The sequence below is a fragment of the Amphibalanus amphitrite genome, unplaced genomic scaffold, assembly GCF_019059575.1.
Source record: "Amphibalanus amphitrite isolate SeventyFive unplaced genomic scaffold, NRLGWU_Aamphi_draft 000996F_arrow, whole genome shotgun sequence".
Taxonomy (NCBI): domain Eukaryota; kingdom Metazoa; phylum Arthropoda; class Thecostraca; order Balanomorpha; family Balanidae; genus Amphibalanus; species Amphibalanus amphitrite.
The window spans coordinates 126,894-154,353 of NW_024882490.1; the positions used below are offsets into that span (position 1 = coordinate 126,894).

The 27,460-nt window shown below is 48.1% G+C and overlaps 2 protein-coding genes across 4 annotated transcripts; one reads left to right on the forward strand and one right to left on the reverse strand.

The window, feature by feature from the left end:
* The first annotated feature begins 1,921 nt into the window (after positions 1 to 1,921).
* Positions 1,922 to 17,655, forward strand: LOC122368990. The gene is made up of 5 exons (XM_043343341.1): positions 1,922 to 2,005; positions 10,664 to 10,799; positions 13,104 to 13,229; positions 14,895 to 15,058; positions 16,479 to 17,655. The coding sequence occupies exons 1-5, from the start codon at positions 1,922 to 1,924 to the stop codon at positions 16,620 to 16,622; spliced, it is 654 nt and encodes a 217-aa protein (XP_043199276.1). The 3' UTR covers positions 16,623 to 17,655.
* A 7,856-nt stretch (positions 17,656 to 25,511) lies between these two features.
* Positions 25,512 to 27,460, reverse strand: LOC122368986. 3 transcript variants are annotated; one of them, XM_043343329.1, is made up of 4 exons: positions 27,234 to 27,331; positions 26,205 to 26,783; positions 25,887 to 25,953; positions 25,512 to 25,732 (listed from the first exon to the last, which is right to left on the reverse strand). In XM_043343329.1, the coding sequence occupies exons 2-3, from the start codon at positions 26,749 to 26,751 to the stop codon at positions 25,949 to 25,951; spliced, it is 552 nt and encodes a 183-aa protein (XP_043199264.1). In that variant the 5' UTR covers positions 26,752 to 26,783; positions 27,234 to 27,331; the 3' UTR covers positions 25,512 to 25,732; positions 25,887 to 25,948. The 3 variants fall into 3 exon arrangements, with proteins under 3 accessions (XP_043199264.1, XP_043199265.1, XP_043199262.1); XM_043343330.1 differs by having other exon boundaries at positions 26,205 to 27,460; XM_043343327.1 differs by lacking the exon at positions 25,512 to 25,732 and having other exon boundaries at positions 25,887 to 26,783; positions 27,234 to 27,332.

A 27,460-nucleotide genomic window follows, 5' to 3' on the forward strand; every position in this document is an offset into this window, starting at 1 on the left:
GCTCTGTGTTGTGCTCGACAATACATCTGGACCGGCAGAGCATCTCTTCTGGTAAAGGGCTGACAACAACACCGGCGCGCCCCGTCCTGGGCACGAGAAACCGCCGTGTTACATTGGTGCCGCTGACGTCGGATCGAACCTGCCGAAGAAGCCGTCTTCTCACTTCCATCTGCTTCTTCGTGCGCCGATTCTATTCTTCAGTCCGAACTCTGCCGCTGACGAACTCTGCTGCTGACAAACTCTGTCGATGACAAGTACCTGGTCATCGTTGCTGAACGACAGCTGCTACTAGCCAGCTCTCACGGCTACTACATCTGCCGATACTTCACAGTGAGCCGCTGAACAATACCGCTCCAAAGTGAGTACGCCAAAACTTGGCACCGTTTGTCTTCGTCTGTGACAGTCTGAGGTACAAGTACCCGTACCGGTAACAGCCATAAAGGGCCCTGAAATCAGAACTGTACCAGTTCAGGCCCCGATCTGCCCGAGTTATACGGCAGCCATCTCAACCAGCGCTCGATCTAAGCCGCTGATAACTCCAACCGACCGTCTCTCGTCATCGAGACAAGGTTTAACAGGAAAGAGAGTTCAACTCGCGCTCTCCAACGAGGTCAACTGACGTCATCAGAGAGGCCAACTGACACTCTTCTGCGAGGCATCTTCATCGAGTGGCTTCAAAAGCGTTCAACGCCCAGCGCTACAACAGACTCTCGCGCGTAATCGAAACAATCCGTCCCGGTGCGTAGTGAAAGTGATAGTGGAGTGATAGTTAACGAGTGAACGACCCATCTTCGGTGACACCAACAAAGGTACGTCTCGACATCTCCCGAGTGGCATTTGATTTTTTTTTGTTTCTGTTAATATCAACGTAACGCTTATCCATTCTATTTTTGATATTTCTGGCTCTTTGTCGCTTCAAGGATGGCTCAAAACGAATCGTCTCGTTCGCATGCTCCCGCTTCTGCTTCCTCAAGCCAAATGATCAATGCAATGATGCACGGTTTCGGTGTTCTAAAGAACCAACTTATGACTAACCAGTCGGTGTCGGGCAAACATCATTTTGATGGCACAAGTGGTGAGCATTTTATCAAATGGCTTGCTGAAATGGACAACTTATACCTAGCACTGAAAGGCGACGAGGAACAAACTCTTTGGGCTGCTAGTCAAACACTTAAAGGCACAGCTCTTGATTACTTCCATGAGGTATCTCCGTCTATTGATTCTTGGGCACGATTCAAAACTCTCATGACCCAACGTTACCACTACCTAGACGATGCGGATACAGCGAAACAAAAACTGCAGAATTTCGTACAGAGGCCGAATGAATCAATACCTCACTACGCAGAGCGACTCCAGGCGCTCTCCCGTCAGGCCTACAAGGAAAAGATAGATGAATCCGGTGTGGTAGAGGCAATTACTAGGACTTTTATCAACGGAATCACAGACAGAAAATTGCAAGAACGCATAGCGACTCGCCGACCTAAAAGCCCGACGGAAGCATATCACATAGCCATGGACCAGATTAAGCTAATGACAGAACTAGCTACTTACCGTGATCACTCGAAAGGGAAACCAGAGCCAATGGACTGCAACGCTGTGACACCTGCTCCCGAGCCCCCTGCGCAAAATAGCGACCTGTCTGAGGTCAGAGATCTACTAGAAGTTCTAGTCAGGCGCAGTGACGATTCTTTCCAAGTCAGACCGCAGGTTCATCAGAGCTATCAACAACCGAGCCCTTATCAGGGATATCCACCACCAGTCAATCAACCGCCCCCTGGCCAGTTCTTCCAACGACCGCCCACTCAGCCGGGCCAACAGCGTCAGAACCCTGGTAATTTTAAACAGAACCCTAGGCCAAAACCGGTCTATCAATGGACGTCCGACCAACGGCCGATCTGCTACTACTGCGGCCTGATAGGCCATGTACAACGTGTCTGCCGAAAGCGACAGGCAGCGAACGCTTCTGCTCAGCGTCCGCAAAACCAACCGCAAAACCAACAGCAAGGTAGGCCAAACAGAGGTCAACCGCAGCCGGGAAACATGTAAAGCCTCACACCGATTCAGCGACAGGCGGTACAGAGACCGCTCAAATTTTGAAAATTAACGAGAACTGCCCGTATGTCGACATTTCTATTGGGACGCACCCCTTTCATACACTTTTGGATACCGGCTCGCAACTCTCGCTCGTCAGTGGAAAATTTGTGGAATTACTGGAACCGTCGCTGGTGAGACCAGCCGAAAAACAAAAAGTTACCCTCGTGTCAGCTTCTGGACACAAACTGAAACCAACCAGATCGGTCAAAATACGAATCACTCTCGGAAAGGTGCGCATGTATCATGATTTTGTTGTAGTAGACGGCTTCAACCATGATATGATTTTGGGTATCGATTTCTTGAACGCTAGGAAAGCGCTGCTAGACTTTGAGAACCAAACCATGATCATAGGAAGGTATGTGTACCCACTCAAAACGAAACAAGGAAAGAGTGCTAGTAAAGAAACAAATTTAGTGAGACTCGCGGAGGACGTAGACGTCTTCCCTCGTTCGGACTTACAGGTCAAATGTGCGATCACAAAGAAAAATAAACCAGGTGAAGGCTTCGTCGTTACTCAGCTTCCCTCGTCTCCGTGTTTCGAAAACGAACCAGGTATTCTCCTACCAAACGCCGTTGTGAAGCTCTCGAAAAATCGCCATATCCCCTGGGCAATTGTGAACGAAACGGGAAGGTATTTGCATTTCCGAAAAGGACAAGTTATTGGAGTAGCTACAAAAATTGCCGATTCAGAACTTGAACCAAGCATTTCATCAATATCGAAATCAGAGGAGAACGTGAAAGAGACCTCAGATGATAAAATTCGTTCATTCAAGTTAGATCACATCCCAGACGATCAAAGAGACCAATTGAAAACGCTTCTACTTGGTAACATGGACATATTTGTTGAAAAAGATACAGAATTGACCATGACCAATGTGACCGAAATGAGAATCAATACGCAAGATCATCCACCAACATACCAGGCCCCAAGGCGACCGCCACTCGCTTATCGAGAGGCGTTAGAAAAACAAATTCAGGACATGCTAGCTGCCAATGTCATCCGCCGGAGCAATTCACCGTGGATGTCACCTGTTCTGTTGGTCCCCAAAAAGGATGGCTCTCTCAGACTTTGTGTAGACTTTCGAAAATTGAATGCTATTACGGTCAGGCCAGCTGCAAGCATCCCGTCGGCTGACGACATATTCTTCGCGCTCGGAAAATAAAAGTTCCGCACTTGTCTGGATATGAAGCAAGGTTTTTGGCAAATCCCTATTAGAGAAGAGGACAAAGAAAAGACTGCTTTTGGCACAGATGCAGGCATTTTCGAATATAATCGGATGGCTTTTGGTCTTTCTGGCTCGCCAGCTGTTTTTCAAAATTGCATGAATGCTGTTCTAGGAGATATCCGTCATTTTGCCCTAGCGTTTGTAGATGACATCATAGTATTCAGTGAAACACTTGAGGATCATCTGAAGCACCTAGATGAAGTATTCGCCAGGCTGCGAAAAGCCAACCTAAAATTAAAAATTTCGAAATGTGAATTTATCAAGGACAAGCTCAACTATTTAGGTCATATCATTTCAAATGATGGAATTTCGGTCGACCCCCAAAAAGTCTCAGCAATGCAAAACATGCAACCTCCCCAGAATGTGCGAGATGTCAGAAGTTTCCTAGGCATGGCGTCATACTACAGAAAGTTTGTTCCAAATTTCAGTAAATTAGCGAAACCTTTAAATTCACTGACAAAGAAACATGCCAGATTCCACTGGACGCCCGGAGCACAAAGCGCATTCGAGTCAATCAAACAAGCACTTCTCCAGGCCCCGATCTTGGCTTTCCCAGACATAACTAAACCTTTTAAATTGTACACCGATGCTTCTCAGTACGCTTTAGGCGCAGTTTTGATGCAAGAACACGACGGCCAAAACCGGGTCATTCAATACATTTCGCATCAGTTTTCGGAGCAAAAACTAAAATGGCCTACTATCGAGCGCGAAGTGTTTGCTATCGTCTATAGTTTGGAAAAACTCCGACCGATTATCATTGGTACCGATATAACCGTTTATACAGATCACAAGCCGCTCAAGCATTTGTTCACGAGTGAAATGAAAAATCCTCGTATCCAAAGATGGGCTATTATCCTCGGTGAATACGGTTGCAAAATTGAGTACATTTCCGGCCCTCAGAACGTAGCAGCTGACATGCTGTCGCGATTGCACAATACCCCAGTAGCAGGTGAACTGAACGACAATGAGCACCTCGACTGGCAAGGAGAGTCGATGAATGTCAATGTAGTCGACAACCAGGTACAATTTGATGCAGATGAAAATGATGTCAACCAAAAACCACTAGACTATCACGGTATCGACGCAAATTCATTACGAAAAGCACAACGGAACGACCCAGAATTGAAACAAATTATAGCGGACCTTCAGTCAAACGATGAAAGCAACCCAAATAGCCAGAGGTATTGTTTAGACGACGGACTCCTTTATCACATAGAGAAAAGCACGAAAACCCGGCCACTTACTAAACTCCAACTTGTTTTGCCACCTGAGTTTAGGAAAATAGTCCTTCAGAGTGCTCATGACGGTTATTTTGGAGGCCATTTGGGAATCGAGAAAACGACTGACAAAGTGCTCAAATCATACTATTGGCCCTCGATGCTGAAAGATGTCATGCAATATGTCTCGTCATGCGACACGTGCAACAGAAAAAGGCTCAACAAAGAAAGACGGCCAATGCAGGACATGCCTATGCCTTCAGCTCCCATGGAAATCATCGGTATAGACACGTGTGGTCCATTTCCCGTCTCAGACAAAGGGAACAAATATGTATGCACGATTGTTGATCACTTTAGCGGATGGCCAGAAGCATGGGCTATTCCGGACAAGTCGGCAAATACCATTGCAAAATTACTCTTGGAAGAGTTTATCCCGAGGCACGGCTGCCCACGAACTATCATTAGTGATCAAGGTACAGAATATTGCAATGCGCTCCTGGATCTAGTCAATCGCGAATTAGGAATTTCACGAGTCAGAACGTCCAGCTATCACCCCCAGTCAAACGGAAAGACTGAGCGATTCCATAGGTGTATGAACGACATGATTAGGAAACAAATTAGTGAAGACCAAACGAAATGGGATGAAGTTTTGCAACCATGTTTAGGCGCTTACAGGGTGAGCAAGAATGAGTCTACTAAATACTCGCCCTACTTTATCATGTACGGTAGAGATCCCGTTCTACCAGTCGACACGCTCCTGCAACCTAGATTACGGTACTTTGGCGAGGACTACGTCCCAGTCATGTTCGAGCATTTGCATAATGCTTACGCACATGTTGTTGAAAACATGCAGGAAGCTAGAGATCGCAACAAAGCTCAGATTGCACAAAACGCAAACCCTTCAGACTTTGCACCCGGTGACCTTGTTTACTATTTTGACCCTTCAGTGCAACCGGGCGATACTCCTAAATTCACGTTACCATGGAAAAACCATTTTCGAGTAGTTTCTAAATCAGGCCCGGAGAACTACTGCATCAAGAACATGTTAACGGGCAAAGCAAAAGTAGTACATTCAGAGAACCTACGTCGGAAAGACGAAACTGATGTTTGGGATAGAGTTTACGATGTAGTGAAACGTCCCCTACAGGTAGGTATCCGTCCGGAAGAGGAGCCTATTCGTCAGCAACCACTCCGTGCCGCCCGGTTACCGTTAGGTGACCAACCCTGGTTTGCTTCCATGAGCACACCAAACCCTATAGATGAACCAAGAGAAGGCACTCCAGATATCCAGGAAGAGGGCAACGGTCCTCTCCCTGAGAACCCTTCAGTAACATTAGATGATCCCAGCGTGTTTAACTCACCACAGTTACCGGACAGTGGAGAGCATGGACCGTCATCGCCGTTACCACAGAGGCTACATGGATACAACCTCAGGTCTCGAGCTCAAACGGACGGGCCTCTAGAAGGGTATGAGTACGTACGAAGACCTTACGTAAGGAAACGAAATGACAGTTTTGATGAGTGCCCGCCAGACAAAAGACCTAAGGTCCAATCGGGAACTGACTGCCTGGCAGTGATAGCTAGCAGTCCTAATGATGTTGAAGTTCAGCAGCCATTTGCTGAGATGACTCACCATGATCGCAGTGAATCATCAGGTTGGATCCGAAAGCTCTTTTGTTTAAAGTTTATGCATTGAGTATGGCTCTCCTCAGCTCAATGTAATAAACAGTCGTTGTGTTTCAGACCATGGCTGTCACAACGATGCTGAGTCGATGGCTGCTGCTGCTCACGGTAACAAACGTGATTGATATTGCTTATTGCGCCGCTCTCCCTACTGACCCCGGACATCTCTTCATACCGCTTGGAAAGACTTACCCAAGTTATAGCTCATGGGCTATCACCCTGTCAATAAGCATGAAACCCTATCGCCAAGATGTCAGTAGAATCAATGATGCTACCGACCAAATATTCCGCACTGCGCGGACGCTAATCGCTAATCACCCACCGCTTGCTAACGCCACCACCGCTGACCCCGCTCATGCCTCACTAACTCTATCGCTCAGGCATCTGTCTCACTCCATTCATCAGCTGCAGACGGAGGAGAACCATCTCGTTGACACGTTTCGTGACCTACTGTCCATTCCTGAGGCACACAGCTCTGCACGCTCGACCAACTCCATTCGTCGAACTGGCCGCTCTAAACGTGTTAAGCGAGGACTGATTGATGGCATCGGAAGCGTAATGTCATCTTTGTTTGGAACTGCTACTGAAAGTGAAATCAAACACTTGGATCATAATGTTCAGCTTATCAATGCCAAGGAGGTCGCTATGGCTCACGCATTTAATGGTACCCTTCACGTCATCAACTCTACTAGAGTCGCTAGTACGCAAAATCGTAAAGCTCTTCGTACTCTACAATCAGCGATGAGCTCAATGAGCGCATCACACTTACAGTTGATGAGGGCTGCCGACAATGCCGACAAACTCATAACAGTATCGCTTCGAGTAGCCGACCTAGCTGAAAATGTAGGACAAGTTACTAGAAGCCTCAATCACCTTTATACTTCGTTGGTATCGCTCTCTAGCAAACTCGCTCTGGCCCAAGTGGGAATCCTCCACGCGGACCTTATTCATTCACGTGACCTCAACCGTGTCCTTCGTAAGGTGAGCAAAAGCCTTCCGGCACATTTTGCGCTGCCTTTCCCGCCTTCGGCTACTCGCGACTACGTTCGCATTGTCAAAACCAAGCTAATTCCAGTCGATGATGCTTTTCACGTCCTTTTCTACATTCCGCTGCTCCATACGCTCCATGCGTTTGACGTTTATCGCTTCTTCCCTTACCAGGTTCCGCTTCACGGCCATAACATTTCTCTTCTCTACGTTCCCAACGAACCCCGCTATTTGGTTGTATCAGAGAACAGACAGCAATACATCCAGCCTGTCGACTCTGAGATCGAAGCTTGTCTTCTGGTCAAACAACCTTTCTGCCCTCTTCACGAGCCTGCCTACTCAACGGCAAACGCGGATTCGTGTGTCGTGGCTCTTTTCCGTCAGGACGAGCACGCCATTTCTCGTCTCTGTGCTCCAATTGTCCGCCCTACGAACGATGCTCCCAAAGCTCATTACCTTTCCCGAGGCACGTGGCTAATAGTCTCTCGCCCTCCTCTGTCCATCACCATCGTCTGCCCGTACAATAGTACCACGCTATCCATTTCGTCGCCAGTTCGCCTCCTAACCTTGCCCATGGAATGTTCCGCTTCTAGCGACTCTCTATATCTTCCTCCTTATTACGCTAGTGAGACTCACCTCGACTTCCCCGATTTTGATGATTTGTTTACAGTCTCCAATGATTCTTCCCTGATCCCAATCTGGCGTTCACACTGGGCCACTGCTATTCCAACCGCGCTGCAGTCCAACGTCTCGGTTATACCCAAGCTTCATGTAGACGGTATGCCGGCTGATGACTACTTTAATCGCGTCGAGTCCCTTCCCCTTGAACAGGTTATTGACGATACACCATCCGCATTCTCATATACTTGGCTACTAATTATCATCATCAGCGTTCTTGCCGCTTGCTGCATGTGCTTCTGCATTAAACACTGCTGCCCACGCTCCATGGCTACCTACCGCTTACCCCGCTTTGTCCCCGCTTCTGCTACTCGAGACTTTCGTGAGCCAGCCATTGAACTCGACGAGCGTCATCCTGTGCTCGGCCCGCCAGCAGCCCCACCGGGCAGCCAACAGAGCCTGCCAATGGAACCTGTAGACGATGCACCGGCATCACTCAGCGCTCAGCCTAGTGCCACAACGGATATGCCGCGACGGGCCGCGTATGGCCACCGACCGATGCCGTCTCTACGGCTGTCGCCAGAGGTGTGAGGCCTCTTTGCTCCCCTTCCCCCAGTGTGCGAGCGGGTGTATGTGTATGCACGGCGCCGAGCCTGCATCACAATGGACCAAGGGACTATCCGGGTCACTGATCTACTCAGTGCACCGCTCCGAGCGCAACCGTGCGCCCTGCGCACCAGCAATCTGGGTCACCAGTTGCCTCACCGGCTCACGATCCAGGTCATCAACTAACACCGTGGGCTACGATGACTCACGTCATGGACTGCAACCACTGCTTCCGTGCACTGCAGCGAGTGCACAAGTGCTATTCGTCGCGTTCGTCCGTCGCGTTCCGCGTTCGTCCGTCGCGTTTCCCACCCTCCCTCCCTGTGTTGTGTTCTCGTCGTGCCTGTTGTGTGCCTTGCGTCCTTCGCCCTTCAGGCGTCGGACTCTGCTTTGTCCTGGCCAAAGCTCTTGCCCTGGGTGGGGGAGGTGTGTAACGTGCGTCTCTCTCGGTTAATTGCTTATTGTTGTTTGTCTCCGCTAACCGTCGCTTCTAGTTATTTTAGTGGGTTTAGGATTAATTAGTTTGTAGTTTGATTTTACCTGCGTGGTGGCCCTATTTCAATTAGACATTTTCAACGTTCATTACTTCACTGTATCTCTCCCGTGCGGGGCCGACTTTGCCGACTTCGCCGAACTCCGGCCGAGACCACACGCCGCTGCGCTGCCGTGCCGCCGCGCCGCCGCCCAGCCGTGGCGCCGCGCCGCCGCCCAAAGCCGGTTCGTCACGGTGTCACGCATGTCCATCTTCTGAGGATTTAGCGGCGCGCGCTATTCAACTATCTCGGCTCTGCCCTGTACTTAACAAAGCTTTAGATCTACCGTTTACATACTTGTCCATCATAGTTTAGTCACACTTAGTCAGTACCGGGTGAGCCTCGGGCAGTGCACCTCCCACCTCCGACGAAGTAGTGACCAATCGCAAACCGTGTAACCATATATGAAATGTTCTCCTGGCCAATAGTAAGCTGCCACGCAGGCTAGAGGGCTACGCCCTAAGAGTAGGATAGCTTTGCTGAAGTCTCCCGATCGGGGGGACTGGCAGAAGACCCCCGGCGGCCACTGAGGCCGGACGTGTACCTGCATCGGTCTCGACCGACACTGTAGCTGACCACCTCGCTCTGTGTTGTGCTCGACAATACATCTGGACCGGCAGAGCATCTCTTCTGGTAAAGGGCTGACAACAACACCGGCGCGCCCCGTCCTGGGCACGAGAAACCGCCGTGTTACAATATAGAGAGAGTTTTTCTCGAATAACTTTCGAATTAGTCAAGATAGGAACAAACTAAGGGCATCATCGTGATCTTCTCGTCAATCCGCATCGAATGATATATATGTTGACCTCGAAAGGTCAAGGTCAAAGGTTGACCTCAGGTCACGTGACCTCGAGGTCATCATGTATATCATTCGATGCGTCTTGACGAGCTGAACACAATGAGACCATCCGCGCGGCTGTATCTTGTTTCTGTACGGAGTTATTGGCAAAAAACCTTTGGTGACCTTTGATGACGTCACATGTCCTTACAGCTGCCCAACAGCAAAACAGACCTCAAGGTAGTGAAGATTGATCGTATATGAAGTCATGTATGGTATATGGGGCCATTCCGACGCGTTTTAGTGGTAAAAACAGGGAGTTGATTTTTCCCCCATTGACTTATAATGGGGAGGTCGCGAAATTGACCTGACCTTAGGTCACCGACATCAAAATTCCGAGATATACAAATTGTAGATACTAATGAATTAATAACATCCTGCGACTTTCAAAGGCCTCCGACATCTACTGTAGCTCTGGCACGGTGACAAATTTGCAAAAAAGTGACTTGAGGTTGGGTCATTCAAAGTGACCTGGTGACCTGACCTTAAAAGTTAGGAGGTTCAAACTTGCACACCATGTGTAAAATTGATGAGAGAATAGTCGTACCAAATTTCGCGGCGCTACGCGCCGCGGTTTTCCCGCTATTCGCGAAAAACCTCAGGGGGGGGCGGATATCCGCCCCCCCCGTCGGTGCGCGGGTTAAGATGGGTAGTGCTTCTGTGGTTTTGTGTGTGTGTGTGTGTGAGAGAGAGAGAGAGAGAGAGAGAGAGAGAGAGAGAGAGAGAGAGAGAGAGAGAGAGAGAGAGAGAGAGAGAGAGAGAGAGAGAGAGAGAGAGTGGATCACGGGGAGGGTTAGGTTGAGATCAATATTACTCCATAACTCTAACGCGTGTCTCCCGCGGTTTTTGGCGCGCCGGCAGACCAACTGGCGGGAGCAGGCGCTGCGCCGCCGAAAGGTGGCCGACTGTCAGATCATTGGCTGTGTCATCACCTCCGGACTGCTGATCCTGCTCGCCGGACTCGGCATGTTCCTCGCGGCCTGGTTCGTCCTCGGCAGTAAGTTTACGCGGCAAACGGACAGCGATGGGAGGGTGATGCTCAATTGTAGGTAATGATAATGTAGGTAATGATGACGACGCTGATTTTTAGGCAATGATGATTCGGGTTTTACAGCACGCAGACTACGGACATTACTTATCATCGCCGGAACAATCTACCGTGTCAAGGAAAAACATAGTAAGCGCCAATGTAAACAAAAATGAGTTAGAGATGCTAACGGGGGTTTTCGGGAACGACGGATTCGTTTCTGGTATCGCTTTTTTCATAACTTTCTCCAAAACTGAGATATTAAAGGGGTAGAATATAGCAAGTCCAGTGGCGTCTTCCGTTTGGCAAAGAAAAACACAGCATGTGACAAGTTGCTGCATGCTAGGTTTTACCTCGACCAAAGAGACCTGAACATCCCATTTTGCGCTGATGTGCATTGTGATACAGTGTCGTATACTAGGTTTTCGCCCATTCGCGACTTCCGCGCTTTAGGTAAAGCCCACTCCCCTGGTTGGGTCTGTCTGTTAACTGCTGGCTACATGAGCGAGCTTGATGGCACATCAAGGTTGGTGCATGTAATGTAGCACCTTGATGTGCTCTAGAAAACCTTAACTTCGCTTCACCGCCCCGGAGTCCCTATTGCAACTTATCAGTGTGAACCCCGATTTTTGAACTGAGGAGAGCCATACTGACAAACTTTCGCGGTGTCCTTGAGCGGGCCGACGTCTGCTGCGTGTGCCGAGCCGCCGAGCCCCGGTGGTACGAGTTGGAGTGGCAGGGGTGCCGGATCCAGTATCCCTGCACCTCTTCCTGACGTTCCCAAGGAGTTTCTGAGGGACCCAATGTAATCTATGTCTGCGTCTCATGCGATGCCGATTGCGTCTAAAGAGCACGATATCAGGGTGTGTGAAGTGCGTTAGCGGGATAAACCATTTTGATTTGGGTTGGGTTGAAGTATAGCGAGAGATACTGATGCATGCCGAGGCACTGTAGTCAGCCAGCATGATGATGAGATGGCGTACACTGTAGATATGCAGGTGTAACTTCTTAAAAAATGACCGTGGCCCCGTTCACGGGGACCTGCGGTAGCTGCGGCTCCGCGGTCAGCCGCGGGATCTATGGCCGCGGGTAAACACCGAGCTGCAGCTACGGCAGGTGCCCATGAACAGCACTCGTGAAAATCACTTCTTTATGAGCCGTCTGGTCCATAGGCGTAGGAACAGGGGGGCCGGGGGGGGGGGGGCGGAGGGCCATGCCCCCCCCCCACCCACTTTTCAGCCTTTTTTAAGGAAAAATCTTTATTTTTTATTTAAATACAAAACTTAGAGCAGGAAATGGTTCAGCAAGGTAAGATGAGCACAAAACCACAAAGAATTTATTCATAGGGGCGGGCATTCTTGAAATGACAACTGTTTCAGTTTTGTTGACAACCTATTTCATAGATAAAGCATATCTGGCACAGAAAAACGTAGTAAGTAACCATGCTAGGTTTTTCCCTATTCGTCCAATGCCACAGCTAATCTAGCAAGTCCACATTTATATTATTGGTAAGCATTTGAAAAATTTGAATAGCATTTCTGAATTGCGCACATAAAATACATATAGAAACACTATTCAGGTTGATGCATGTTATGCGCATCTGCTTAGGCTAGCACACGTTAACGTTTCCTCGTTTTTCTCCGTTTCGTCACCTTGACACTTACTAGGTTCTTCAAAAATAGGGTAGCAATGTTCACAATTTTAAATCCTAAATACATAATATGATACGTGCCACTACTGCTAACTGCGCTCCAATCGCCTAAGGCTAGTTAGTTCATCCTGATTCAGTCCCCTGTCCCTGTGTAACGTCACCACTTCTGTGACCCAGGGAGGACGACCCGTTCATCCCGTTTGGTTCATATATGACGTCCTCGCTGATCTGTGACCTCAGCGGAGGACCCGTTCGTCCTAATTGGCTCATATATGACGTCACCACTGTTCTGTCTCTGTGACCCCCAGGGGACGACCCGTTCATCCTGATCAGTCTATAGTGACGTGTGTATGATGTCACTATTTTGTAACCCGCAGAGGACGACCCGTTCATCCTGATTGGTTCATGTATGACGTCACCACTATTCTGTGACCCCCAGAGGACGACCTGTTCATCCTGATTGGTTCATATACAACGTCCCCGCTGTTCTGTGACCCCCCAGAGGACGACCCGTTCATCCTGATTGGTTCATGTATAACGTCACTGTTCTGCGGCCCCCAAAGGACGACCCGTTCATCCTGATTGGTTCATGTATGACGTCACCACTATTCTGTGACCCCCAGAGGACGACCCGTTCATCCTTATTGGTCCCGTGTTCGCCGGCTGCGGTATCGTGGTGCTTCTGCTCAGCGTGGAGGTATGCGTTCGACGCCAGAAGGTCATCAAACTGACAGAGGACCTTAGCTCAGGTCAGTGGCAGGGGTTATCAAACTGACCTCAGTTCAGGTCAGAGATGAGGGCGGACAGGGGCCGTTAAACTGACCCCAGCTCAGGTCAGTGTGACAGTGTGTTAGACGGACAGAATAGGCGCATGAAAAAAAGAGAAGCAAAAAGAGTAAAAAGACCAATTCAGCGTTTGTTCCTGTTCTTGCTTTACAACTTTAAATCTGCCGAACGGCATGGTACAACTTAAATACATTGCCTCCTTCGAGAAAATAACGTTTCCCTTTTCATCTTTTCATGGGGTGCTCGTCCATTTCATTCAAAAAATAATATCGACTCCAGCTTCTTGCGGTCGCACTTCGGCTTGGCCGTTCCGCCCCGCATCACCCGGCTGCGTACTTTTCTTGCGGTGCCCCACGGAAGAGTAGAAACGGTGAAAATGGGCATGTTTTGTAGGCTTCCCAGGGTGATGAATGAGTTTTTGCAGCGTTGTGATGAGGTCGACATATTTCATGATTCTTTATCTCGCGTCAGGTCTTGTATTTTAAGGTATGTTAAGAGTGCTTGTTCTCATAGCGCTTGAAACGATTTTAGCATGTTTAGTGCTCGCATTTGTTTTATTTTCAAATTTATTCCAATTATTTTATCTTGTACTTTAGCAAAAGGGAAAATTTTATGAAGACTGTGTATGGTTCATGTATTTTTATTGTGCTGTGACTTTGGCCGTAAATGGGCATGTCCCGTGGCTGATATGGTGAATAAATGAAATGAAATGAAATGAAATTCAACCCCTAAATAACTCGTGTATTTAACTTCGCGTTCATAATGCAAACTGGGCGGTGCCGGATCAACAATTACATGGCAACTTTGCGTGGGTTTTGCTAAGTTGCCATGCGATCGATTGAACTGGCCTAGGAGCGTTAACAAGCACACTCAAAGCGGAATGCATTTGAAGCAGATTTAGCAAAAGCAGCCGCCAACTCGCTCAAAGATTGTCATTCACCACCGTCTAATCCACCGTCTACATGCTTTGCCACAGTCCAATACTGTGCAAACGACAGTGACCCCTGTGATACAGTCTGAGGTAGCTAAGACGCATATCCGTCGGGCTCCACCGAACGACCTGTGGCCCATAAAACCGAGCGGCGGCTGGCTGCACTCGACGCGGTCGATACGTACAGCGCTGGACAAGCCACAACGCCGGCCAGTGGCCACGGCATTCCTGAGACCGACACAGGTGTTGGCGACCCCCTCCCCTCCCTGAGCCACCAGACCCCCCCCCCCCCCCCGAGTGACCCCCACGACCCCAGGCAGGTACGGGTCACCTTGCAATCGAACCGGCCACGGGGCAGCTGCACAGAACACCTGTATGTATAATTAATAGGTAATCGTTCAGATGTGTTGATGTGATGCGCGCCACCGAGGCAAAATTAGTAAACACTTCGTTCGTAGCGGGTAAAAAGTTACGCATCCCAATGGGTGACACCCCTTTATGACCCCTCCTTCCTCACAAGCCGTTTCACTCTCTGTCTTTCGTTTCCTTTCCAATACCTGACTTGAAGTTGAGATACTATAACTTCAGGTTTTTTACCGCTCCCTGCCTTATGATCTGTCTGTCTCTTCTCTTTCTCTCGCTCTCAGCAGTCAATCCTCAGTTCACCATCTGACCTCTCCCTCCCCCTCATCAACAGATGATGAAGGGGACGGCCACTACATCGACGAGGGCCTGGTCAACTACGGGTTCGGCAACTACTCCGGCGACCCGGCACCGGCCGCCATAGTCACCAAGTCGCCCAAACGGTCACCGATTATCGTCAAGCCCTCTGCTGACGCCGAGTATAAGCCGTCGTTTGATGTACGTACCGCCAGGGGCGCCACCAGTCACAAGGAGGGAGTGAGGGATCGCGTCATGGGTCGACATATTCTCATTGGCCGACTATTGACGGCTGACGCTGTGTGCTAAGTTGGGCTGCATTAGGCTGGTATTTGTTTCAAGTCACCTATTCCAGTAAGAAAATCAGCCCCGCGCCCCTTACAATCATGGTTCACCCGTGTCTTGTCAAAAGGCAGCAGCCCTCGCTCCACAAAACTCCCCTGGAGCCTCGAGCCTGACCTCGAGGCAGGCTTGTGCAGGACGGCACCCCCTGTTCTTTCCACCCCCGACGTCACCCCCTGTTCCAGGTAGAAGGCCCTCCCTGATGCCTTCCCCTCTGTAGGACCCCGGTGCGATAGCAGTGGACCCCGCCCCCGGTACATAAAGCGACTTTCTGAACTTAGGTTTGTCGACCGTTGTATGCATAAATCGTTGTTCTTGATGTCATGTCATGTTCCCTATATGGTGCATCTTACCCAGCCCCTGACGCCACCCTATGCTCTCTGTATGGTGCGTCATACCTAGCTCCTGACGCCACCTTATGCTCCCTGTATGGTGCATCATACCTGTATGGTGCATCATACCTGTATGGTGCATCATACCTGTATGGTGCATCATACCTGTATGGTGCATCATACCCAGCTCCTGACGCCACCTTATGCTCCCTGTATGGTGCGTCATAACTGTATGGTGCGTCATACCCAAGATTACTTTGTCATACCGAGCCCCTGACGCCACCCTATGTTCCCTGTATGGTGCATGGGCGTAGGAACCTCACGAAAAGTGGGGGGGGGGGGGGCCAGCGAAACTTCAATGTCACTTTGTGGGAGCCCCAATACCCCTATGAAGAAATTCTTTGCAGTTTTGTGCTCATCTCACCTTGCTGAATCATTTCCTGCTCTTAGTTTTGTATTTAAATAAAAAATAAAGATTTTACTTTAAAAAATGGCTAAAAAGTGGGGGGGCCATGGCCCCCCCGGCCCCCCCTGTTCCTACGCCTATGGTATGGTGCATCATACCCAGCTCCTGACGCCACCCTGTTCCCTGTATGGTGCGTCATACCCAGCTCCTGACGCCACCCTGTTCCCTGTATGGTGCGTCATACCCAGCTCCTGACGCCACCCTGTTCCCTGTATGGTGCGTCATACCCAGCTCCTGACGCCACCCTCTGTTCCCTGTATGGCCCGTCATACCCAGCTCCTGACGCCACCCTATGTTCCCTGTATGGTGCATCATACCCAGCTCCTGACGCCACCCTATGTTCCCTGTATGGTGCATCATACCCAGCTACTGACGCCACCCTCTGTTCCCTGTATGGTGCGTCACACCCCGTTCTTTACGCCACCCTCTGTTCCCTGTATGGTGCGTCATACCCAGCTCCTGACGCCACCCTCTGTTCCAGGTAGAAGGCCGCCTCCGACCCGAGGACCGGCCCCAAGTGAACATCCTGGCGCCCACGCCGGACGCCTCGGAAGAAATCCTAGACGTCTCCATGACCCAGGAGCACATCGAGCTCCTGCTATCCCCACAGGGGGGCCGCGGATAGCTAGCCGTGCCCACCGAGGAGAGCCTGCTGCGGGAGCGTCACAGGAAACAGGAGGAGGAGCGGAAGGAGCGCCTGGAGCAGGAGCGGGCCGACCGCCGCAGGAGGCGGCTGAGGGTCCGCCTGCCAGTCGAGGATGAGGAGGAGAAGGAGGATGTGCCCAGTAGTATCACAGAACCAGAGGACCGACTGAGGGTCATCAATGAGATTATTGAGATGACCTCCGCGGACGCTGGTGAAGGTAGGGAGACGGACGGCGGCGCTGGTGGTGTTGGTGACTCCTCTGGTGTTGGTGATGAGGTGGTGATTGTGGACGAGACAGCTCGCTCCCCTGTGGACGGCAGGGTGCGACTGGCACCCCTGGATACGTCGCCACCTAGTGTGAATCGGTGGCTGGACTCGGCCCGAAAACGGAGGTGACTCGATCGGGACAGAGTGACATGGAATAATAGTGCTGTGTGCTTTCTCCGTGTAAGGTTCGTTACATTCCCCCTTGATGCGACAACGGTGGTTTTTGTCACCGATATCGTTCACAGGCACGGTTCTCCTCTCTACTACACAACTAAGCGCTGGAAGAAGACGGTATCAACGCAATGAGAACGTTGTGGATGCGAAGACGTGGCGTGTGAACACAATGGCACCAGGAATGCTGGACACAGCGGTGCCTTTAGATTCTTCAGCTAGTGTTAGTTACCATGCTATGGACTCGGTATACAGACGTTCTTAGCAGTATCGGATATCCATACATTCGTACCTACTTGACAAGTCTGTGCAAAAAAGAGCAGTGTTCTATCTTTTATTTGATTGCGAAGCATCTTGACAACATCGCATGATAGGTGGTAGTGTTGGAACATCACAATGCTGATCGATATTTCATGATTTCAATGTTTCAGAATAACCTAGATGTAGGCTTCGCCTCTTTTCCCTGTATTCCACCCCATTCGCACAATCCGTATAAACGAACTTGGTTTCTGCAAAGGTTATTATACAGTTTGATGATGCTGATGTCAGACTGAGGCTGAGCGTTACGCCAACATTCCGGAGTGTTTATCAAATCAATTATCCATATCATCACACTCAAGTTTTTGTGATAGCTTATCCGCTCACAAGCTTATAAACCTGGACTGAGGACACTGCTAGCGGCGAAAACCATCGCCATGCGATATGTGCAGCTAAGTTTTCGGTCGAACGTTGCAGAAGCCAGTAGCCACTACATATTCTGTATGTAACTCTGTGAGTGACTCGTGACAGGAGTGGATGGCAATGGCCTCAGGCGTCAGAATCTGTGATATTTTTTTTCTCGCGTTATAGAATGCTTCTGGGTGTGCCAGAGACGGGTGAACGATAGCGGATCAGTGGGGAGCGTTGAATGACATGGGACGGCTTTACATAAGCATTTTAATTTAGCATAGCGCAGATGTACCTCTTCATTCCATGGATGACAGATTGAGAGTGTCTAGTGTAAATTAGGCTCAAGTTGTAACTATGCGTGTGTGAGAGCGAGTTACTCAAAGCTGCCTCGCCTTGCCGTTATACGCAGCTACGTGCACCAGTCATCGATACCATTAACGTTACCAGAGTCCAAGACTCGGTGGAGCGTTCGTATTTTGCCCTACTTCGATGTGCCTTTTTATTATATGGGTGCTTGTATCTGATCACAGTGCACCCTGTTACGTGTCAACTACCTGTTTGAACGATATAATAAATATACGTGAACCACTTTGCATACTTCACGCGTACCGCAGACAGATGGTTGGCACGGTTCTAGGCCTAGCGTGATTTTCTATTGATCATGCTATGATGAGTTGACGATTTGTGGGTTTAGGGCGCTTGGACTGCAGTGGTCATCAGCGCCCAGCGAGCAGTCCAGAAACTGATAGAAAAGGAAATCATACGACGCGAACAGAAATATTCTACTTCACTGTCTGACTCACTGAAGCAGTTCCATAACAACACTGAGATTGTTGTGATTCTTTACTAGCAATTACAGCTTGAAGTTAAAGGGACCCTCCCACCTTCAAAAAAGTTTATGAATTGGTATGAAAGTGATGTCGCTTGGTTCAGAAAGAGCGAAAACGAATATCTACCAAATTTCACCGAAAAATATTCACCGGTTTTCAAGATATTAGACTTTTACTTTTGTTTACTTTTTGGGATCTCCGCTGTTCCTAGCGACTTTATTTGGAAGCAATAGTTTGGCAGCTGAAAGTGCGGCACTTGTTGCGCGCAAAGCAGCATATACCACCGCGTGCTACAAAACGTTTTAGTCAAACATTTAAAAATCGTTAGATATCTGCGCTGACGTCACACATTCAGAGGGGTATTCCTATGCATTAGCCCCTCTGAATCAAAATGCTGTAATTTTGAAATTCAATATTTCCGATTTAAGGCATTTCTCGATGTTGTGAATGCCGAAACCGGTAATTGTGAGCCAGGGACCCCATTTTGGCTATCTCAACTCAAATCTAATGTTAACCCGCGCCCGGCTGGGGGTCCTGGATTTCCACGCCCTGCTGGGGAGGGGGGGTGTTTGAACACCCCCCCTTCTAACTCGGCTCCTGGGCCACGTAGCGATACGCGGAAGGCGGCGTTCGAAAGAGCGTCAAAAATAATGACGAAATCACTTCGGTCAATTTTTTGGTCAGGTCAAAGGTCAGGTCACCAGAGGTCATTGAAGGCAAAATTTCGCCGATTTCCAGGTCGAATGTCGAAAATTTCCAAGAAGCCAACGCATAACTCGGGAACCAATAGAGCTACAGCGCCGCGGAAAAGCGCATTCGATAGCCCTATTAACGCCCTTTCTGAGTAATTCTCTCAGATTTGACCTAACGTCAACGGTTTTGCCTGCAGGGGGCAAAAACTGCAAAAATAGTCGATTTTTTCGGAAACAGTTTTTCTGCAATAACTTTTGACCCAAGCCCTGTACGAGCTTACTTTTACCGGCATCGTGTTCCTCTCGTCAAGACGCATCGAATGAACTATAACTTGACCTTGAAAGGTCAACTTGAAAATTTGACCTCAGGTCAAGGTCATGACCTGACCGGAAAGGGTCATGTTGCATATCAGTCGATCCGTATCGTCGAGCTGAACACAGCTAAGGTGTTTTCATCGCTCTAGCATGCCTCTATCAAAAGTTATTTGCGAAAAACTGTTAGATACCATTCGTGACCTAAGATGACCTCAGGGCATAAACAGGGGTCACGGACACCATTTTCATGTTCAGTGTGTCTAAACCACTTGTAATTCAGTGTTTGGGAGTGTTTATAATGTCTTTCGTCCAAAAGAGACGCATTTCAATTTTCTCCCATTGACTTATAATGGGGAGGTCGCAAAATTGACCTGACCTTAGGTCATCGATATCAAAATTCTGAGATATACATTTTGTACATGCTATTGCTCTTAGCAATCGCTGAAAGTTTCAAAGCGATCGGTCACTCGGTGTAGCTATGACAGACATTGAAACTTTTTATGAGGTGAGGTCACTTCAAGTGACCTGGTGACCTGACCTTGAATTACCTTGGTCTGAAATTTTCACAACATGTGTAGAATTGATGCATGATAAGGTATACCAAAAACCACAAGGGGGGTGTTCAAACACCCCCCCCCCCCCCAGCAGGGCGCGGGTTAAGGTGGGAGGGTCCCTTTAAGTGACAGAATATCAATCAAAGTATTGCAGCAAAAAATAGTTACATAGCGTTGCATATCATGATAGTTGCAAAACATTATTGCAACAAATAATAGTTGTATAGTTTATCGGCGACAGACTATCGTTTCATTGACCGTTCAATACTCTTTGGCAACCTTGGATGCGCCAGGGGACAGGCCATAAGACATTCGACCACTTTCTAACTAGCTGAACACTTCACCTTCCGTGCTTAAAGAAGTCCATAACAGTGGATAGTTCAGCGAGTTTCCCGAATGTTCCGATTGAGGTTCTTGGACTAATTGGTTCGATACCCCATGGACGCCAAAGTCGTCACTCACATACTCAAAACTCAGCTAGGCATAAGAGTATGATAGACACAAAATTCGATAACCTCTTTTAGGCTATGTCGCCAAAGTTTCCCTGACCTAACGTCACATGTTTGGCTTCCAGGGGGTAAACCGAAAAGAGATGGTTCAGGTTAAGTCCATGGTTTCGAGAAAAGTTTGTCTAGCGTAACTTTGATAAATTTACGAGCATCGTGTTTCGTATCAACGAAACGCTTCAAATGCACCATGATTTTACATTTCAGGTCGACAATTTGATTACAAGTGAAGGTCATATTCCAAGAAAAGTCAGGTAGCCATCAGTAGAGCCGCTCTGTTGAGTTGAACGCATGTTACGTGTTGTCAACATCCCAGCATGTTTAACCCGCGCGGGGCTGGGGTCTCCAGCCGAACGCGCGGGGCTGGGGGGGGGGGGGGGTAAATTTTACCCCCCGTTATCTCCCGAACTAATGGTCCGATTTGGAAAAATCAGACGCCAATCGAAAGATCTCATCACGAACAACTAAAAACATGTACTTAATTTAAAGTTTGAGGTCAAGGTCAAGGTCAGGTCAAGGGTACAAATTGCAAGTTTCTACAGTATCGGCCTTGCACCGTAGTTGCCGAAGAATGGAGTCATCGACTGAGACTGATTGCCCAAAACGTGTTCTTAGGCTACCAAGACAATATTCGTTGCATACAATATCATTCAGAGGTCAAGGTCAAGGTCAGGTCAGGTCAGGACAGGTCACCAAAAAACAAAATATAGAAAAGGGCATGTGCGACACATGTTTTATGGGTCATTTTACTCATAGAATTCAATAGGCACACTCAATAAGTGATATGGACCACCTCTGGATGAACTTCAGGTCAAGGTCAGGTCAATTGAGGTCAAATTTTGAAGTTGGTTGTTAAGGCCTGAAAAGGTGTCTATCTGATGCAGTTTTTCACGGCGAATCGAATGGTGCTATTTTGGTTTCCGTACGAGGTCCAGAACTTCCAAAAAAAATCATTTTTCAAAATTTTTGTGTGTCGTGACGTCATAAAATCTTGAATAACTCCCACATTTTTGAACAGATTCTTCTAAAAATTGGTATGTAGGTGCACATAGACCACTTCTCTGACATATATTCCGTTTTTTTTTTCGATACACTCAAAATTTTGGATTTTATAATTATTTTCCCAAAAGTCAGTTTTTTGAAAAATTTGGGCCAAAATCCATAATTTTCAAAAAACCGGGATAGCCATTTGATAGACAAAGTAGAATTACGTATAACCTTTTTTGTTACGTCTTGATTCCTTTCAAAATGAATATGTTAGCGGCGTTTGAAATTTTGCCGTTTTTGAGGCGAAAATGGCGAACATGACGTCACTAAAACGTCAATTTCTCAAAAAATTTCTGACGGATTTCGCTCAAATTTTCAGGGAACGTGTCAAATTGATGTAAGAAAAGGTACTGAAAGTTTGGCGGCGCTGCGCGCCGCCGTTTTTGAGATATTGCAAAAATTCGCGAGGGGGTAAAATTTACCCCCCAAGCCCCGCGCGGGTTAATCAGTTTACCTGCTGATTGCTGACAACGCTATGACGTTACATGAACTAGTAGGAGCAATGATATCAGGGGAGCAATGTTCTTATCATGGATAGTGCAGAAGCCTTTTTAACTACGTTTGAGGGTGTTTGGTAGGGGAGAGTGGGGCAAAGCGGCCACCCTAACGCTTCTCACGATGCCAACGCTTGATGTTTAAACTTGGAAAGATTCTTTGTATACCAATGTGATCCCTATTAGGTTGCCTTTTATTTCAACTGCGTTTTATTTCCAAAGGCGTTCACATATGGAAGATATTGACAAAACTTTAAACCTATGCATATTGGCCACTTTGCCCCATACCCTGGGGCAAAGCGGCCACTGGCGTCTTCTCAAGTCCCGATATGAGAAACAAAATTGCTGCCTCATGTACGACTAGGGTATTTGATGGTAATAAGGTTTAAGCGAGGATGGATGTTTACTTTATCATCTTCCACCTGTAGGTAAACAAAGAAAGGATTTTCACGAAAAAACATTTAATTGCATTATTTGGTAACTCATGCAACTGAAAAGTGGCCAAGATGAATGCCTGACGACACATTTGAATATAAATAATGTTTTTATCCAGATGTAAACAACTTATGGCCAATTGGGGGTTGGCCACTTTGCCCCGCGCATACCGTCCGAGACAACAATATTCCAGCTTAGCTATTAGTGGGGTAAAAAACATTAAAATTGGTAGAATACATGTACGATAACCATGCAATGCATGGACAAGAACGCTTATAAAAATTCCAAATGGTTATGGAATAATATACCTAACATTTAAAAATTGAAAACATAGTTGGTAACCTGGCAAGAAATGCTTTTGTGTTTCACAGAACAATGGTGATGGGCCTGAAACCCCGGTCTGGCTCATTCGAACGACCGTGAAGAGAAGTATAATTGGAAACCATAAATTGGAACTGACGCCAGCTATGAAGGGCTAAAACGATGGGTGGCCGCTTTGCCCCGGGTGTCCGCTTTGCCCCACTCTCCCCTACATAAAGTACGGCGAAGAGGCACAGCTTCAATTTGTTACACTGACTTATCCCGCGCACCGACGGGGGTCTGCGTCAACTTAGAACAGACTGGCGGATGACCGCCCCCCCCCCCCCCTGAGATCTCGAGAACGAAGCAAGATAGAGAACGAAGCAAGCTAGAGACAAGCGGTAAACGGCTCGGGGTACGCACGGACAAAGTCTACAATTTTTACAAAGGTCATTTTCAGGTCAGGTCAAAGATGACGTCACAGGGGTCAAAGTCAAAATAGCGGCGCTAGATACGAGTTCTCCTCGAATAACTTTCGAAGTAGCTAAGCTGGGAGCAAACTAAGGGCACCATCGTGATCCTCTCGTCAATCCGCATCGCATGATAAATGTGCTGACCTCGAAAGGTCAAGGTCAAATGTTGATCTCAGATCAGGTGACCTCAAGGTCATCATGTATATCATTTGATGCGCCTTGACGAGCTGAACACGATGAGACCATCCGCACAGCTTTATCTGGCTCCTATGAGGAGTTATTAATGACCTTACAGTTGCCCAAGAGCAAAAAGGCCTCAAGGTAGTCAAGGTTGATCGTATCTGAAGTCATTCATGGTATATTGGGCCACTCCGACGCGTTTTCATAGTTAGTGAAAAAACAGGGGCTTGATTCCCCCCCCCCCCCCCATTGACTTACAATCTTGCCATATTGAACATAAATAAAATCTGTGCTAAACGCTTAAATAGGATGAATGATTCACCCCCTTCCCCTTCCAACTCAGCTCCTGGGCCACGCGGTAAGCGGCAATCGAAATAGTGTTAAAAATAATGACAAAGGTACATTGATCTTTTTATAGTTAGATCAAAAGTCAGGTCATCAAGAGGTGAAATCTTGCCTATTTTACACTGTGGCCTATTTGACCTTTTTTGTCAAATCGGCACATAACACGGGAGAGCTAGAACGTCGTGGATAAGCGCATTCGTTAGCTTTTTAACGCTCTTTCTGGCTTAAGCTCTCATATTTGACCTAAGATCAATGACTTCGCCTCCAGAGGGCAAAAACTCGAAAAAACGCATTATGAAACATGCTTTTTGTGATAACTTTTGAGTTAATAAAAAAGACTGCTTTTGCCAGCATCGTGTTCCTCTCGTCGACACGCGTCGGACTCGGAGGGACTATATTTTGACCTTTACCTAGGATTTTGAAAATTTGACCCAAGGTCAAGCTCATGCCCTGACCGGAAAAGGTCATTTTGCGTATCAGACCATCCGCATCGTCGAACTGAACATGCCTGACGATTTTTCATCGTTTTAGCACGTCCCTCTATCAAGTTTATGTAAATAAATCTGGAGACCTTCCATGGCGAGCTGAGATGACCTCCGAGAGTCACGGAGGAGTCACGGATGCAATTCACCGATCCAGTGTGTCATTTGTAACCCGATGTTTGAGAGTGCTAAGAATGATGCTCGTCCAAATTAAGATGCAATGCCCAAAAGACGCGACTTTCAATTTTCTCCCATTGAATTGTAGGTAATGGAGAGTGCAAAGTTGACCTGCCTTAGGTCACCAACCCAAGATACAAGTTTTACTTAGTAGATTATAAGGATCTGCTGTCACTCTCATCAATCACTGAAACTTTCAAGGTGATCGTTCAGTGGGTTCAGAGGGTTCTGCGGCGAGCATATTTTATACTTTCTGAGGTGAGGTCACTTGATGTGACCTTGGCCTCGTTTCATAAAGCCAGTCCGTAACTTACGCGGTTTTTGGTCTTGTACCGCAAGTGCATGTGAAGCGATAAATTTATTTCCCCTTCTCTAATTTCTGTTCTTGTTTGCAAGATACACAAAATCACCGATTCAAACTAACGTTATCGCTTCACATGCACTTGCAATACAATACCAAAAACCGCCGTAAGTTACGGACTCGCTTTATGAAACGAGGCCCTAGTGACCTGACTGACATGGTTCTGAATTTTCCCATGGGCAAAAAGGATTGAGATATCTGCGAAAAACTACAGTAGGTAGCTGCTTTACATCACGAATTGTTAGCCATTTTTGCAAAACGAAATGTCAATTATATAAAACGATCTGTAGAATCCAACCCTTTTGAGCACAACTGCAGCAACAGATACCAATAACAGTGTTTTGGATAGAGCACTTACCTGCAGTGTTCACGGGTGAGTGCAGCTCCACCCCGACCGCCGCTGCTGCCAGTGCTGCCTCATCCATGAAGTGCTGCTCACGTCCAGTAGATGTCCTCAGCTGTTCCTCAGGGTCCCAACCTCTCCGAAGATGGCTGCTTGGAATTCACACTATATCATACAGCAGGTTTCCCGGACTCCACCGCACCCCTCCCTCCATCGAAACAGTTCAATTGATGATGACATGAACACTATATTACACTTCTCACAAACAATGTACAAGTATCACAGTTTGAGCAGCTAAGTGGCCACAGCAGCCATTTGTACAAGCTGCAATGATGAGACAAATGACATGGAGGTTCTTCATGAATAAATGAATCAAAACCTAATGATACCACCTGTCTGGCATACTACCTCTCATCCTCTTCCACGGGAGGTAGAAGGCCCAGGTGTGCTGGAAAGAACATAGCCAAACATCATCTGGTTCATGGGAGGGGTGCAAAACATGGGAAAATTAGCAGTGGAGTATCAACAATGGCTGCAAGATATGAGATATCAAAGCTTAGCATTTGTCAGGACAGTGTCACTGAAGGGGCCTGTATACCAACCTGTTATAAATAAGATGTATCCATGACAGCTTGCATGGTGCTCGGATCTATGACCAGCGGCATCAACCTAGAAGAAGGGCAGATGGCTAAAAACAAGACAATGATGCATGCAGCATACACGCACACACTCCTACCAACAGCTTTAGTTTTCAGTAAGTCATTCAAGACTGGACAGAAGTGGCCTCTCACTGCTCCGTGAGAGGCATATCACTGCACAATGTGGCTGACAGACACATGGTTCCCACACACTTTCTGGGGTTACAACAACACACTCCAGACCCCTGGTTCAGATATCCTTCCCCACTGCTCCAAACACACCTGCCGGAGCCGAGTCCCCTCCACCGAGGGACTTCAGGGCATCGCCCAGAGCCGGCCTCGCGTGGCCGACCTGGCCCAGCAGAGCCCTCCGCAGGAACGCTATCTCCTCCTCGGCGGCATGAAGCCGAGCCTCCAGGCTCCTCTTGCTCCTGTCCAGTTCCCTGTTCTCCTGGGAGAGGTTGTTACACTTCTCAGTGAGCATCAACATCTCCTGCTTCTTCCTGTCCCGGTTCTTCTTGGCGTTGATGGCATTCAGTCGAGTGCGCTCCAGATTCGGGTCAGTGTACGGCTTCTGCATGTACTTCTTGGTTTTCCTGGTTGTCTTGAATCTGCCAATTCCAGAACTTGAACTTCCATCAGTGACAGAGAGCTTTCTCTTGCACAAAGCAGCATCAAGCTTACTGTATGTATGCACTGGCGACTGCGTACTTGCAGGTTTGCGAAGCACCTTCAGCTTCCTTTCCTTTGCGCGCTTGACCATAGGAGCATCCTCCATTGGAGAGGCAGTCTCAGTCTGCGAAACCTCCGATGACTGGATGAGCTCCATTCCGGCTTCCTCCGCAGACCTCTCGGAGATGGCTGAAAAGGAAACTGGTGACGTGACATCTGCCTCTTCAGCGCTGTCGTACGACCAGCTGATGGCTCGACCTAAAGCATCTCTGTCACTGGAAGCTGCTACCATTTCATTCAACGTTTTCTCCTTATCTGCCACAGGTTCAAACCGGACATCATTCGCTTCTGGCTCAGGGCTACGATAGATCCCAACAGTACATGATGCAACAACAGATTTCAGCTCAGTGAGTGTGCGGGGTGACGACGACGGGCTGTTGATAATATCACTTTGGGGCATGGTAGATTTCCGAGTCGCAGCCGAAAACAGTGGCGTTTGCTGAGTGTCTGAGTCTTCTGGGAGAATCACTTCGGATGCGAACTGCTCATCGCTGAACCGAAGGAACTCAAGCTCGTCGAAAAGCCTGATATCGGGGAACAAGTCTGCCATGATGTGCAATGCTAGGAATAGTAGCTTACCAGCTAAATATATATTGAAATCCGAAGAACGGACGAACGGCGATCACCCGCCTCTTCAACGCGATCTCTCGACGAAAAAAGTCCAACTTTCTTTATATACGACATGCGTATGAGCATCTGACGTCATGAAAACGCGGCCTCCTATTGGCCGATGCTATCAGACGAAGCACATCAATAGTCATTCGCCATCAAAGTAGTGCCCACACCTCAAAAGGTTTCGCAAACGT